General features: G+C 49.9%; 4 protein-coding genes across 4 annotated transcripts; 3 read left to right on the top strand and 1 right to left on the bottom strand.

Moving 5' to 3' along the window:
• Positions 1 to 709: 709 nt before the first annotated feature.
• On the top strand, positions 710 to 1,333 carry ENH_00070150 (hypothetical protein; the record flags this gene model as incomplete). Its single annotated transcript, XM_013577479.1, has 1 exon — positions 710 to 1,333. One exon carries the CDS (start codon positions 710 to 712, stop codon positions 1,331 to 1,333), a length of 624 nt encoding a protein of 207 aa, XP_013432933.1.
• A 3,438-nt stretch (positions 1,334 to 4,771) lies between these two features.
• ENH_00070160 (hypothetical protein) lies at positions 4,772 to 5,638 on the top strand (the record flags this gene model as incomplete). The annotated part of the gene is made up of 1 exon (XM_013577480.1): positions 4,772 to 5,638. One exon carries the CDS (start codon positions 4,772 to 4,774, stop codon positions 5,636 to 5,638), a length of 867 nt encoding a protein of 288 aa, XP_013432934.1.
• Positions 5,639 to 5,794: 156 nt separating this feature from the next.
• Positions 5,795 to 6,244, bottom strand: ENH_00070170 (Os06g0493000 protein, related; the record flags this gene model as incomplete). Its single annotated transcript, XM_013577481.1, has 1 exon — positions 5,795 to 6,244. One exon carries the CDS (start codon positions 6,242 to 6,244, stop codon positions 5,795 to 5,797), a length of 450 nt encoding a protein of 149 aa, XP_013432935.1.
• Positions 6,245 to 9,130: 2,886 nt separating this feature from the next.
• Positions 9,131 to 14,533, top strand: ENH_00070180 (DNA repair protein rad54, putative; the record flags this gene model as incomplete). Its single annotated transcript, XM_013577482.1, has 14 exons — positions 9,131 to 9,294; positions 9,436 to 9,584; positions 9,748 to 9,998; positions 10,331 to 10,571; positions 10,790 to 10,977; positions 11,115 to 11,228; positions 11,746 to 11,855; positions 12,136 to 12,298; positions 12,405 to 12,548; positions 12,901 to 12,968; positions 13,063 to 13,151; positions 13,344 to 13,406; positions 13,673 to 13,893; positions 14,141 to 14,533. The coding sequence occupies 14 exons, from the start codon at positions 9,131 to 9,133 to the stop codon at positions 14,531 to 14,533; spliced, it is 2,358 nt and encodes a 785-aa protein (XP_013432936.1).
• Between the last annotated feature and the right edge of the window lie 1,290 nt (positions 14,534 to 15,823).

Below are 15,823 nucleotides of genomic sequence, written 5' to 3' on the forward strand. Positions count from 1 at the left end.
CATCGTCATGCTACTCCGAAGCCCACCGTGGCAGAGCGGCCGCATAGGCATAAGAAGGCTCCTCCACAGGTGATACCTATGACCAATGCTATTCCAGGGGACAGTCCCTTCTTCACGTCCAGCCCGCTATGAGTGTAATAAGAACTGTTATAGGCGGGACCGGGGAATCCGGCGCAACGATTCCCATACTACCAGAAGACGGCAGCACTATGCAGGTCTTTCTGGTGCGCATCGAGCGCCGGTACACGTAGATGGGATTGGAACCGCGCGAGTGCGGAAATGCAGTTATAGACCACCTTGTGGGCCCGGCTCTAACGTATTGGATGTATCTACGGAAAAACTATCGACCTAAGCGACTGGGCGACAGTACAGCGCAGGCTTTTGGAGCGGTTTGACAAAACAATGTCGCAGAGTCAATTGTTAACGGAGTTGGATAAAGTACGGTGGAATGGTAACCAGAAGGAATACACGGACCGGTTTGCGGCTGTAGCGGGACGTGGTTTTGGTGCCACCCCCGACGAACTCGCTGACTATTACTGCACCGGGCTCCCGACGGACCTCTATCTTCTAATCACCAATAATAGGCAGGTGAAGTATCAGTCGTGGTAACAAGCGGCGACAGCCGCAGCATGCCTCTGCGAACCCAAGCAGAGCGTGCTGTAGCTCAAAGAAAGGACCAGTCGAGCCATTAGGGCTGCTATCCAAGCTAATGGACCCCGTCGGCGCCAGGAATTTGAAAATCGCCCTGGGAGAACCCACACGAGCTGCTTTGAGTGTCAGGGTCGCGGACATCCGGCACGTGTCTGCCCCAGCACGGGAGAACGTACCAAACGTCCGGGGGAAATATGCAAGAAGTTTGGTGGTGTGGGATGCTGTGCTCGGGACTGTCCTACGTACGAACGAGGCCAGACCGAGCCGGCGGAAAAGAGCAGTAGGCAGCCCACACGTCCTAGCACTGAGAAGGAGCCTAGGCGTGGTCGGAGACGAGCGTTCTAGGCCGCGTAGCCATGACAAAGGGATAATGTGTGCGGTAGCGACAGGCCCCAATGCCATTCCAGTCTCCCTTGAGTGGGGAAACCAACTCCTCAACACTGCGGAAAGAACTAATACGAGCGATGGGCATGCGGAAGGGACTCAGCCGCTTTCGGAAACGCGGTGGGAGTCTGGGTTGGGGTCGATCCTGACTGAAGAGGCCCCGGGTGAGACGACGGCTAGCCGCAGGAAGCCTGCAGAGGCAACAGAAGATGACTACAGGCCAGACGCAACAGAGATTGAGACATACTGGTGGCGGGAAACCTGCACGAAAGAGCCTTACGGCCAAGGGGGAGCATAGTGCTATGTGGGTGCGACGGCGTTGAGCTCGCAGGGAGTCCATGTGAGGCCCTCTTGGACACTGGGATTTCGAGAAGTTTCATTTGTCTCGAATCAGTCGAACGACTGCAGTTCAAGGTGCGGAGACTTCCAGAAGAGCATAGGTTCACCGTAGCTACAGGTGAACCTATGCTCTTCTGGAAGTCTGCGCACCTTGCATTACGCATTGATTACGCATTGATTTTGTGACGGAATTGACCATGTGGTGCGGAGTTGTACGCATTTCCGGGGATTTCTTAGTGGGACCCATTCCCTATGACTTAGTCTTGGGTTTAGATTGGCTGACGGAACGTAAGGTGACCTGTTATTTCCAGTCCGACAAGCTCCGAACCTATGTGAATGGCCAGTGGTGCGACTTACCGTTAGGACTGGTGAAGCAAAGCTGCAAGGTCACAATCCCACCGTAGTCCACCCAAAGGCCCCGGCAGAGCAAGCATATGAAATATTGGCCAAACAAGTGGCGGGTATATCAGCGGAGGAGGGAGGTATATTCCTACGCCCGCCACCTAAAAGGTATAAGTCCCATGCAAGGACTAAGGCGCAAGCACCGATCACGTCGCTCATTCGTCAGGCGGCGGCTGACACAAAGAGTCTCAGGGCACCATTGCACGGTTTGCATCGCATACTGGCTTTGCCCGAAGCCGGTTCCGTGGTGCCCCTAAGGTTCTCGGATGAATGGCAAGGCGCGCTTTGCTGCGCGTTAATTGGAAATCAACCCACATTCTCCGGCTAGGGTAGTGTAGCGCACAGGGACTACAATGGGGCTGGCTAGTGTCGTAGAGACGATAGCTAGCTAACGACCTACAAGGGGTCGCAACACTAGAGGACGACAGGACCCTCCCAATAGTATGAAAGTAAGAAAAACTGACTATTAGTTCTAATGAATACGTGAAATGTGCGGAAATTGTGTGGAGACTGGGGCTGGCGATAGCGCCGGCACCAGTGCGGGCCTCCTCCCCATAGGGCCTAGGAGGCGAGCTCCCAGAGTGGGGCGAATCGAACAGACAGATTTTGAGACACTTAAGAATTGTTGTATTTCGATGAAATTAAGCTACAGTGTCCGAGAAATGGGCCTACGCTAGGCGTAGTTTGTAGGCCTGCTCGAGGGGCAGGAAGCACCGTAGTCGCAGCAGTAGGCGCTGCGCACTACAGGTAGTCCTTTCGCCTTCATCGCCTTGAAGGCAGCAGAGGGTGAAGATGGGTCTCCCTAACCTATGACAAAACTCGAGCACGCTCTATTCGACGAATGGATAAATTCGACGGAGGCGCAGGCTATTCCATGCGGGATTATCCAGGTGTTGCAGGAGTATCGAGCGGCCTTTCCCGATAACTGACCTAAGGAATTACCGACGAAGCGCCCTCATGATCACCATATCCTACTGGTACCTGGGAAACTTCCAGAAAAATCTACCATATACCGTATGATTCCAGATCAGCTCACTTTCTACAAGCAGGAGATAGCTAAATTATCGGACAATGGTTGGATCGGACCAGCCTATATTTGCTCTCCTACGATCATGGTGGACAAGCGAGATGATGGCTCAGGGGGGCGGAAGATGCGTATGGTTGTTCATTACCAGGCTCTGAATGCACTCACAATAGCCCCTGATTTTCCATTTCCTCTCATTCAAACCATTCTGGAGACGCTGGGAGGCGCCAAGTACTTTTCTACTCTGGACTTTGAAGCAGGATTCCATCAAATACGTATGGCTAGGGAAGATCGCTGGAAGACGACTTTCCGTTCCGTTCTCGGGCTATTCGAGTACTGATTTATGTCCTTTGGGCTTAAGGCTGCCCAAGCTACGTTCCAGGCCAACATTAATGCCTATTTACAACCTTTATTAGGACAGGGCGTTATTGAGTACCTAGATGATGTACTTATTCATAGCCACGACCTCTCTGGGCTTGTTTCTCTTTTGCGACAAGTTCTCAGTATTTTTCTAGGGCACCAATTCTACCCACAATTCCGCAAATGCAAGTTTGCAAAACAAGCAATTACATATTTAGGTTATAGCGTGACTGCTGCAGGCATCAAGCCTGCAGAAGACAAAACCGAAGCTATCCGGCAATGGCTAGAGGTGCTGGAGGACGAGACGCAGGTGCGCTAGTTCCTCGGTACCACAGATTACTCTCGCATGTTCTTGGGACCTGACTACGCGGGCGTCGCCCGGCCGCTAGTTGATCTTACGCGTAAAGACGCCAGCTTCAAATGGGCAGAGCTTCACACGCAAGCGGTGCAGCAGCACAAACAGCGCTTAATCGATTCCACTACATAACAAGCTCCTGGCATCACGAGGCCTTTCGATTTATACACGGACGCCTCTGGTTATGCGATCGGAGCGGTTTTGGAACAAGACGGCAAGCTCATCGGCTTTCTCAGCCTAGTCATGAACCCCACCAAGTAGAAATAGTCGATCTATGGTCAGGAACTCTTGGTGTTGGTGAAGGCCCTGGACAAGTGGCCACATTTTCTCCGTGTTGCTAAGGTAACGGTTTACACAGATCATCAAGCTCTCACCCATCTCCAACGCCTCCAAGCATCGAAGCCTCTGCGCGGACGCACCGCCCGCTGGTTAGACTTCCCCGCCGAGTTCCTGGATTTGCACATCACCTGTGTTAAAGGAGCGCGCAATCAAGGGGCTGATGCCTTGTCTCGCCATCCCGGTCTTCCTAACACCTGCTTGCACGACACACCACTTATACTGCGTTCCCTGCAGCGTCTACGATGCTGCACTGCCCACAACTCGGGCGTTCTATGAAATATTCTCTACTCCCGACGCATCGGTCGCGTAACGTCTACAAATGTATTAAAAAGACCGTTTTGTTTCGAGTTCCCAAACCCATATTTCCATAAAAGTCATTTCTTCTTGTTCTTGCTGTGCTGGCCTGGTGAGGATGTGACGCGCACTTGTGCCGGCGTTGTCGGCAGCCCCAATCTTAGAGCATTCGCAGGCATTTCTAGTCTATGCATGTTAATTTGTTAATAAATTGCATTTGTATTTCACTAGTAAGTGGTTACAGCGCTCAATATGCGTCGCAACCTCTTAAGCGCCTATAGGTCATCAGTTAGCTATCCTCTATAGGTCACCAGCAAGAACCATTGTAGTGCCTGCGCACTACACCACCACTGACGCTCGCAGTAGAACAAGCACACGCGGCTCCTTGCTCTCGTGATCGGCCTGCCAAATACAGGGAGCTCGCTGGCATTCGTTCGCGACGATCCAGACAACGCACTCTGCCATCGACACCTCCTGAGCCCAGTCCAGAAGCGGAACACCCTACACCTGCAACGAAGACACGAGCTGACCCTCCTGATGTGCACGCATGGCTGCAAGCTTACTCAAAGTGTCCCGTTTTCCGCGTTCCCCACGAAGTCGCTGCAAAACAACCAAGAAACGCTATGCCGATAGAGTTTCGTAATCGCAACTTCACCTTTGGCTATGTGCCGCCTTACTCGCACATTTGTATTCATGGAGTATGGAAAATCTGTGTCCCACAATTCCATGAGTTCCTTACTCACGTTCTGTATTCACATCATGATCCTGTGACAGCCGGTCATGGAGGACAGGAAAAGAGCTTTACGGCTCTGAGCAACGACAACTACTGGCCCGGCATGCGCGCCTACACTACTGCGTATGTTCAATCATGTACTTACTGTCGTGGGTCAAAGTCCCTTAACCAGAAACCAGCAGGCCTTGTTCTACAGCTACTCATTCCTTCTCGTCGGTGGGCACACATGAGCCTTGATTGTATAATAGATATTCCCCTTCTAACGACAGGGCCCGACTCGATTCTTGTAATGGTCGACACCGTCAGGAAGATGCCCCAATTCGTTCCTGCAAAGAAGCCATTCACAGCAGCCGATACAGTGGAGCTTCTCAAGGATCGTTTTATCCGCTACCACAGCTTTTCGGAGGTGCTCATATCGGACCTCGACCCTCGCTTCCAGTCGGATCTCTGGCAACAACTATGCCGCCGCTTTAAAATCAAACGCGCCATCTCCTCATCCTACCATCCCCAGAGCGAAGGTCAAACTGAGACGGATAACTGCACACTGGAGCAGATGTTTCGTGCCAACATCCAATCTGACGAACGCGAGTGGGAGCGCTTGCTCCCGGCTCTTGGACTTGCCTACAACACGACAAGCCATTCATCCACTCAGCTCTCTCTCTTCGGCGTCATGATCGGCGATAATCCGCTGACTGCTGATGCCGTAGGTGCGTTATCCTCTACGCTCACACCTCCGATGACTAAGCTCTTCCGGTAGCTCTGCGACAGAGCGCAGAGCCACATACTGAAGGCGATGATGGTTTCGAGTCTGAAGACGTCTTCGCTGGAGGCGGTACCACGCACGAAGCAAAGCGGGCCATTCTGTAGGATAGTGAGCGGGCTCCCAGGTGGCTTAATTTTCAGGGATTCCGCGTCACTTGACGAGATACTGGGCGTCGGCGCCGGAGCAGGGTTGATCCATGATATAATCTAGCTCATACTCCTCTTGTGGATTGCTGTCCGCATCGAGGACGGGGAGCCAGCCGGCGTCGGCTTCCTGGGGAGCAGAGACGGGAGAGTTGGGACAATGAGAAACTAACTGCGAAACACGGAAAACGTCGTGGCATTCACAGGTGGGAGGCAAAGCGAGACGGTAAGCGACAGTTTTTATACGTTCAGTGACTTGAAAGGGCCCTCGGTAACAGGGTTCGAACTTCGGGCAGCTAGTCGAAGCCGGTAGATGCTTGCTGCTGAGCCAAACCTTGTCGTCCCCTGCATACTCTACGGCTCGGCGCCTTGTGTCTGCGTAGTACTTCTGCTTACATTTTGCCTTGAGGATGTGACTCTGTGCTCTGTTGCAGAGCTGCCGGAAAAGTTTAGTCATCGGAGGAGTGAGCTTAGGGACTAAAGCGCCTACGATATTGAGATTCGCCGCAGTCAGTGGATTCTCGCGCAACATTGATTGAGTTGGCTTAAGATCAAGTCAGAAAACAAGGCGATAGAGAAGAAAAAGTAGCCTCGCAAGGCGCTGAAATAAGCGGCTGAACAACAAGCCTATGACAATTTAGGGCAGCCAGTGGACTCGATGACTGCAGCAGAAGTGGCCACATTATTGCGCTTTGCTGCCAAAAGGTACAATGGACACGGCAAAGCCAAGAACAGGGTGTCTGTCAAGGGCTTACTGCTCCACGCTCGGCATAACGCCTCGTCTCTAGAGAAGTAGTTATGTGCCGTCAACAGAAAACTGGTTTACAAAGTGTGGACTCATCAGCAAACGCGCATCTGGATGACGAGTGAGAAGTACCCCTTGTGTGCGTGTTGTACGGGAACTGTAACTGGACCCGTAGTGTCCAACGCCATATTTTTTGCTAATCTGCCAGCAAGGCTACACGGACCACCAGGAATCTTCCTGAAGCATTGCTGCCATCAATTGTACTCAGTGTGACGAGCGGATGCAGTTGCAAAACGTCGACAAAGCACTCTCGCATATACCTTAGGTCCTAGGAAGTGCTCCAGGTAGGTTATCTGTGGGGCTGCCACCAAAGCTCCCATAGAATCTTTACCTTTTCGAAGCACCGAGAGACCTACATGCTTGCGGAATCGCTGGAGTGCTATATTTTCTGAGCACCTTTGGGGTTGTGAGAATTTCAAGGGTAAACGACTTCCTGGTATGCTTATATCACTTCATCAGTTGAACAGTGATCATCGCGCTAAGGAAGTAGCGCCCTGTATCAGGCTGTCATTCCGTATATCCAATTTAAAGGAAACTGATATCAAAGGAACTCAACTGGTCTTTGACGCAGTAAGCAGGAAAGGGCTTTTAGCGAAAGTTGCGCAGTTCAAGTCCAGTGCTCTTGAATGTAATACTTTGGGGTGTCTCTAGTGACACTGCAAAACTCCAAGTGTTCGTTGTTCAAAGATAGAGCAATATAGTACCAAGCATTTAACGAACGAAGAGAGGTGCGGGCATAGTGAGGAAGCTTCACCTTGCAACAGATCAGAAGTTAGCAGGGCAGATTCACTGTTGCGCCGGATGATGCATTCAAGCAGCTCACTTCTCTAAGCCCAAAATTAAGTTGTGGACTTTCAAGGACTTTCGAAAGGTCCATTTTTCCGTTTTATGAGACTCTCAAGGTCTCACAGTTGATTGTAGGGGATCGCTTTTAACACTTTGGTGCTTTGCGGTGCTACCACAAATCCCCCGTCGCTATACAGCACACGATACGACATGCATAAATTTGCGTTACGGGCTGCTTTGCTTTGGCTACTCTGGCTCAAAGATCGCACGCCTATACTAGCTAAGGGGTTATTGAGGCGCAAAGTCAACTTCATCAATCTGAGGAAAGTTTTTGCTATTTGACGTTGTCAATAAACCAATTGTTTCGCTATATTTAAAAAAAATTTAAAACTAGTCGTAATCTGGAGGTGACCGCTCACTTTCACTATTTCTGCGATATACGTGTGGGCGCTGAGTCCACAGCAACCCGTTGGCAACGCTATACATATTTCGTGTATAAACTGTGGTGGCGTCAGACGAATGTTTTTCTAAAATCAAATACTTCGTGTACCTGGAGCACCGGAGTGGTTCTACTCAGCCCCGTGAAGGCTGGTGGGGTTGCTGCTAAGTTCACTTGACCCACAATCCTAGTAATTCTTGTAAATGTGTTTCATGCAGTATTTGTCCAGACAACATATCAAACGAGGTCTCCAGGAGTCACTGAGACCGGGCATGATATGAAATTTGATGCGCAACCGTGGAGCTTGGGCGAATAACACGCTGTGAGGTTACCGATCCGAACCCTTCGCAAGTTAAAGCGGCCCTTCTCTGAAGACGAAAGGAAAATCTATGCTTTTATGTCAACTAACTCCGATAAATGCGCTGAGAAAGACAAGAATTGGAGTGTAGTTATGGGCAAGCCTTGTTGCAGCAAGGAGCAGATGTCCTGCCGTCCTCTTGGGATCTGGGAAATACACCTCACCTAGATAGCTCCGTACGTCAGGCTACCAGTAAGCTTTGCTTCAGATATGGCTGTCTTCTGAATGCTGGATTTTCTAAGTTTGACAATATACGACCACTGCGCACTTGGCTGGTGGAGGTCTCTAAATGAAGCAGGCTCGCGTCACTGCCTTCCCGTTAGTTGGATCCATGGGAATCGTATAGGTTACGCAGTTAGGCGATTCATCTCCAGCAATCCCCGATCTACAAGGCAGTCTTTTGCCCCAAAGCTGGCCACATCTGAATCAAGATGCGGCGGGTTCTTAACCCCAAGCGCCCGTAGGTCCATTTAATCATCTTACTCATCGGCAGATGGTTCTCCCTCACGTAGGGGTACAATATGGAAGAGGCATAGGAGTTACCACTCTCCGCTGTCTGTGTGCTTCATGCATAGAGAGGGGGCTCCTGCCGACGGCCATGTACAAGACTCTACTGGAGTTTCAGTTTGCCTCGTTAGGGCGCCTCTAATGCCTTTTCTGACTGTTGATGCTGGATCCTCCATGCTATTCAGGCCGTTTAAGAGTCCTTTGAAGGGTCATTTGCCAGGCAAGCCGACCCAGAGGCCAAGTAGTACTGTCCGACGTTGTTCTGCTTCATCCAGAAATATCCGCCAATAGCCACAGAGCCCATATTGAGCAGCAGTAGGCTCCTTTAGATTGAAAAAAATTCGCCTTAATGTTCAGATACGTTCACCTTTTGTGGCACGGGGGTTTCTGTGATTGTGGCTCCAAAGGATGCAGCGAAGAGTCGCTTCGGAAGACGCTGGGGGTCCGAATGAAGCGTTCTTCATGCTTCTTAAGTAAAATTAAACAGTTCAAAAGCCCCCCAGCTCTGTCTCCTACTGCCGCACCGGAACCGTCGGCCGGCGAACCCCTGATCCTCTACGAGCCTCGGAAAGACGGTGAACACAGGGTAGAAGTCGACCCCATGCTGACAAGGTAGGCAAGTGGTGTGAACTTAGCATGTTTCGTTGCTTCAATGCGTAGGACAATTATTTTGAGGGTTTTACTATCTACAACAGAGCGGCAGCCACCAGTCTGATATGCAGGATCCGTATTGGTTGCCTGTGTATTGGCAAGCATACTCTTGTTGCTTGGAGCACTGGGGGCTATCTTTTATGGGCAAGATGCACTTCTGGAGGTTTCAGGTGGCTTCGCGAACATCAGAGACAAGGTGTGCGTTTTGTTTTCGATTGCCTTATGGGCCTCAAAGCTTTTGATGGCTTTGGGTGCATTCTTGCCGACGATATGGGACTAGGAAAGACACTGCAGAGCATTACAATCCTTTGGACACTTCTTGAGCAGGGAATTGACACCGTTCCAGGCACGTGAGAAAGCGTGTAACGCGTATACATGGTTGTTTGCTGCATGTTTGTTTAAGCGAAACTGCAGAGGTAAAAGAGAGAGTAGCCCCGTGCACGTTTCATTCTGCTGTTAAGCCGGAGCTGAAGTACTCCTCCATCTCCTGTGCAACTGCTTCAGCTGCTAAGCGGGCCGTTGTTGTTTGTCCGGCGTCTCTTGTCAATAACTGGGCAGCAGAGTTGCAGAAGTGGCTGCAGGGACGATGTCCCTGTACTGCTGTAGCGGACAGCTGCAAAGATAAAGTTGTTTCCAAATTTGAGGGCTTTAAATATGATCGACAGGTGCGTGGCCGCCCTTCAACTCTGATAAGATTTGTTTTTACTGTTTTTTTCGACATATAATTCATGTCTTTCAGTTTTCGAGTACTGTATGGCCAAAGTAGTCTGCAGTGAGCAGGCACTTGTTCGCTTTAGCTCTGAGGGGGGGCTGCCACTGTTGAGCCTTAGGTCTCCATAACGGGCTCGAGGAGTAGTCGTGTGATTAAACACAAGTTTGTATCATATCAAATGCCTTAAGGCCTTGTCCACGGCTGAATTACTGCTTTCAAAGCAGTACGCGCTGTGGAACTTATCTCGCCACGTGATGAGGCCTTACACTGCGTTTGTACCTGCAGTCTCGCGTGCTCATTGCGAGCTATGAGACATTCAGAGCCCACGCACATCGTGTTGCGTCCGTCCCGATTGAACTTGTTATCTGTGACGAAGCTCATCGCTTGAAAAATGACAAGACAAAGACATCTGTTGCTATTAGCCAGCTCCCTGCCAAGCGGCGACTCCTTCTGAGTGGCACTCCCATTCAGAATGACCTTGACGAATTTTTTGCCCTCGTGTCACTCTGCAATCCTAATGTCCTTGGTAGGAATGAATTCCCTTCGTCGTACGCTTGCATGATGCAGTGCGACGTAGTCTCTGGATTTTAGTTGAGTAGTGTAACGGGAGTCGTGGGTAGCTTTGTTCCGCAAGCTGTGAAGCGAATTGGCTTTATTTTGGACTGGTAAATCTTGTTTTTTCCTGCAAAAGTTCCGCTGTTCGCAACCAAGGAATCGGTTGTGCTTGTGAAGTGACCAATTCAGGAGACGCGTACACATTTCGCAAACGATACGCTTCGCCAATTCTTGTGGGAAGAGAACCCGGAGCTACGGAAGCTGAACAGGAACTGGCTGCTGAGCGACTGACGGAGCTATCTTCAATCACAAATCTCTTCATTCTTCGACGCACCAATGCCCTGCTCGCTAAAGTTTTACCCCCTAAAATCATTATTGTGAGCCGTCTGCTCAACTATTTGTCTGGTACGACCGGTTTTAATGTGCGCAGCTGCAAATCAAGCTTCAGGCTGCTGCCAGTGTTTCTGTATACAGCAGCATTTGCGCTGGAGTGTGTGCCGGTTTTCTGTAACAGAACTTGTTTTGTAATCTGTCGCCTCTGCAAATCGCTTTCTACCAAGAATTTCTCAAATCTAAATGGTACGGCAGACCTACTGGCGGCATTTCTGGACACAACGACGTGCACCCAGTAATCTGCAATGTACTCGCTTTTGGGCTATAATGCCATTCAAGCAATGCTCACTTGAGATGCTTCATGGGTACTCTAGCTTATCGAAAGTACAGTTGGTGTGTGTTTCCCAGTTGCCGAAAGCTGTTGGACACAGATGGAAATGGCGTATCTTCTGGACTGACTGGGAAGGTTCTGTCGTCAATACAAGGACTAATGAAGCTGTGTAACCATCCGACTCTCGTTAAAAACCAATCGCTTCTTCTCTCAGTACGCAGCGTGGATGAGAATAGCTTGATAAGTCGAAATGCTGCGCGTATACTGCATTGGTTGAGTGGGGATCACCATGAATTTCTTCCCCAAGTGTCTCATGGAACTTCTTATGCGCCTGGTTTGAACTTAACGCGCCGCTTTTAATTGGAGATTGCCCATATTGTGATTGCAATCGTCGAAGGCTCTGAGCGCGAAATATCCACGTACGAACATCATGATAGTTGCGCCAGTTTTACAAATCTCCATTTGTTTCCTTGTTTTGAAGGGATTCGAGAAATGTGCAAAGCTTTTTGAGGAACTCGACCTTGAAGGCACAAAGGCCCGCGTCCGTTCCATCCGGCCTGATATGTCAGGGAAGATGCTGCTACTTGCCAGGTGAGAGGCTACATTCATAATTTAATTTTTCATCTTCTAGCAGAATCACTTCAGGAGTGACCAGCGGGCATTTTCATAAGGGCGCCTCTACACGCTTGTGCAGCCAATTAGTCAATAAACGTTCGCTGCAAAATAGGCCACTGCAGCCTGTCGGCAGCACAGGCCATGGTCCACTTGATTTGCATTTCGGATACAAATATGTGAATGCAAGCTTTGCATTTCGGTGACTAGCCTTGCTTGGTTTCAGCTCTTTTACCTTGCATGCCCCTGTGCGCGACAGGTTGCTTCATGCAATCCGTGTTAATACAAGTGACAAGGTCGTGCTGATCAGCAACTACACGCAAACTCTTGACTTATTTGAACGGCTGTGCAAAGATTCCGGTTATCCTTGTGTCCGCCTCGACGGCACTACGTCCATCAAGAAGCGCCATGACCTCATTACTGTGCGTCTGCTCCTTACATTTACTTGATGCAAAGCTCCTTTGAATTATACATGGCTTCCCGCCAAGAGTGCAATAGCTTTCCTCATTGCATGCGGATCATGCGCAGAAGTTTAACGACCCCAATTGCTCAGCAGCTACCAGCTTTGCCTTCCTCCTTAGCAGCAAGGCGGGAGGGTGTGGCGTGAATCTAGTTGGCGCTAATCGTCTCGTGCTCTTCGACCCAGATTGGAATCCTGCAAATGACAAGCAGGTGTAGCCGCAGCATCCTGATGCATTGATGTATTTCGCTTCCTCGCACTAGTTAGCACGCGCACGCACATATTTGTCGCAAGCAGGCTGTTGAAGGCTAGCTCAACAGAACAATATGCTGCAACGCGGAATTTTTGGATGATTGCTCTGCAAGGCTTTGGCCCGCGTCTGGAGAGACGGCCAGAAGAAGACATGCTTTATTTATCGGCTGTTTAGTACGGGAACCATTGAGGAGAAAATTTATCAGGCAAGATAATTCAGCAGATAAAGATTGCCGAGTATTGAAAGGCAGAAGCCGCGTGTTGCGTGATTATCATTTGGGATGCATTTTGTTTTAAATGCATTGCTTTCAGAGACAAATTTGTAAGGACGGCCTGAGCGCTATGCTTGTTAGCGAAGGGGTCAACCAAATAAAAGACTCGTAAGCAGCTGCCAGGCACGATCAGCAGGCAAACCTTCGTTTTACATCAGGCAAAGACAAGTTCTTAAAAGTGTCTTATTTGTCTTGCATGCAGGCTTTCGACGGACATAGTGAAGGATCTGTTTCAGCTGCGCGAGACGCGCTCCGACACTCACGACATGCTCCAATGCCAGCGCTGCCGGCGTAAGGCTGGACAAAAAGTCACTGCCTTGTTGCTACAACCATTCAAAACAATTAAGCTACACTGGGAATTTAAGAACGCAGAGTTGAGGAAGATGCACTGCTTGGCTTGTGTGGCAACGACACGCTACTGTAGCCAGTCTCTGCCATTTTGGTTTGTTTGCGATTCTCACGGATGTGATTTCCTGTGATCAGCGAGTAGAGAAACTGAGCCATTAGGAATGGTCGCACAGCTGGTGGATGGATTCGAGGAAGATGGTAGGGGCGAGATTTTGTGCCTTACTTCCCGCTTATTGCACTTTTGGGTACATTTTGTGTGTCAGTAACTGCTTCATTTCTCAGGCATTTCATTCTAGTGTTAAAACGCGGTGCATGTGGAATCGCTGAATTTGCTCCAATCAGTGACGGAGGGTGAAAGTCCCATGCAGAACCTTAGAGTGAGAGAAGCAAAGGAGAGTTAGCGCGGAGCTAGATTGTGTACAGTATTTTTGCCTTTGAGTGTCCCCCATCAATTTGTCCATCAGATCTTCTCACCTGGGCACACCACTCTGACTTAAAAACAGTTCCTGATGAAATGCTGCTTAAGGCGATTGAAGCAGCGGAAGAGGATGCCGCAGATGCTCTCTCCAGTGACAAGTGTGAAGCGCCGACAGAGATACCCAGCCATTTCCAACCTGTTTCGTTCGCGATGTCCTGCAAAGTTGAGTTTACTAAAGAAGCTGAAGAACTAGGCGTTCTAAGCGAGGTGCAGCCAAGACAACGGTGTTTCGAATTGGCGGCTGCTGCGTACCTCTAGTCGTACATGCTAGTCATTTCGCTTTTTCATTTCGCTTTTCTGCACCTCGCAGCTCCGTGGCACTTTTTACACGCTATTCTTCGAAATTAGGATGTTAATGTCGAGCTGCTCCAGGCGCATTGCCCAAAGCTTCCTGCTTTGGACATTCAGTAATGGACATTCAATAGCATAGGACTGCATATTGTTGTTTCTGCAGACGAATTCGGCCGAAGCACCAGCGCCAAAAAAGATGAATCATGGAGAAGCGTGCCTCTCTGAAATGAGGATAGTTTCATCAGCACCTCCCACGTCGCCTCATCAAGCCACTGCACTGGGGCAGTATCCGTCTCTAGAGAATGCTCTTGTCAAGCCTATCGACCGCGGTAAACATCCAGGTATTTTGCAAAACGGGGAGAACGTCTGTGTCAATACGTCTGCAACAACCACCTGTGCAGAAGCTCCTTCAAGAGAATCCGTCCACGCAGTCGATGACACTTCAGACGTTTCCTGCAGCAGCGAAGGCACCATCACAAGTGAAGGGGAATCGGATAGTGAGGATTTAGACGCAGTGACGGAAGACGAAAGTCCCAGCGACAGCGATTCCGACTAGTGATTCTCTTGCCTACCTCCACTAGCGCTGATATGCGTCTGGCTGTGTGTCACCATTCGCAAATCAACGTTAGTAGCCTGTTGTATGTGCCCGTTTTGGTGATCATTCGGCGTCAGGGCTGCGCAGGTGCTAGTGCACTAAATTAGAGTAGCGGCGTTCTTGGACATCCAGACTATCAAGCTATCCAGACTCAAGCATCGAAGCGTGCATGCTGTAACAGCTAACGGCATGGAATGTTGATGTCTGTTGAGAACCAACAAGTGGCACTGTTATGATGATTGAGTGGTTGGCTGTTAGTTCAAGTGCGAGCAACATGTTATTGATGTGGTTTTTGTACGGTGTGGTCAAGGATTACTGGCTCGCGGCAGTTTCCTTCAGCTTCAGCTCGCATCTGCTTTCTTTTTACATAGCGCTTGCACCACGCAGAGCATCCACGTAGGTGAAGATATAACAAAAAGTACTTGGCAAGATGAAATGATCAGGAGTTAAGCAAGTTGTGGAGCAGCCAAATTGTAAGCTCTGCGTCTCGGATTGTGCTCACGGAGTTTTGGGCCTTGTGAATACTGTACGTGAGCTCAACTCTCCTGACGCTGCTTGCTAGGAGCCGTTACGTTGTGCAAGCACAGCCAAGAGGCAGCCGTCAGAGTGCAGAGTTGAAAGTGCGGTTGAGTGAGAAAGGCTCCTGTTGGAAGGAAAACCTTCGCTCACTAGAGATGCCGTCGCTTTTCGTCCACTTATTAGCCGGTTATGGCCGCCATAAGTAGATGCTATCCATCGCGATCCCCACGCACACTAGTTCCATAGCGGTCTTCGGTCGCAGTTTCGTGACAGGACCGGCAGCTGCTTGGAACTGCCTAGGACGGTACAGCAAACAAGGGTCTGTTGCCGCGTGTGAAAACAGCTTAACGCCAGTAGTGGACGCATAAGTCCTTCACCGTTTCTCTGATGTGTACCGCTTCCTTCTATACAAGCTTGGGTTCTTCTCTTTGAAGCACTCGCAGGGACGACGGTTGTGCTCTTCATATCAGATATTTGAAGCACCACTATGGGCATCTTGAGCCAACCTCTCGCTTCCCATTCGGAGTAATTCCAGCTGTAGCGCAGAGCGTGGCGAAGTGTGGTGATAACTCACATCTTTTGAACGTTTTCCCGTACCTTTGTGGACAGTATTCTCGACTGCGACATTCCTATAATTAATTTCCTCATCCCAAAGCTAACCTATTCAAAACGAATGAGTGTCTGCAAGCGGTTCCGCTATGCCCTCTCCGACGCCAGCTCCACCGTTCCTCC

This window comes from Eimeria necatrix, genomic scaffold (genome assembly GCF_000499385.1).
Source record: "Eimeria necatrix Houghton genomic scaffold, Enh_scaff67, whole genome shotgun sequence".
Taxonomy (NCBI): Eukaryota; Apicomplexa; class Conoidasida; order Eucoccidiorida; family Eimeriidae; genus Eimeria; species Eimeria necatrix.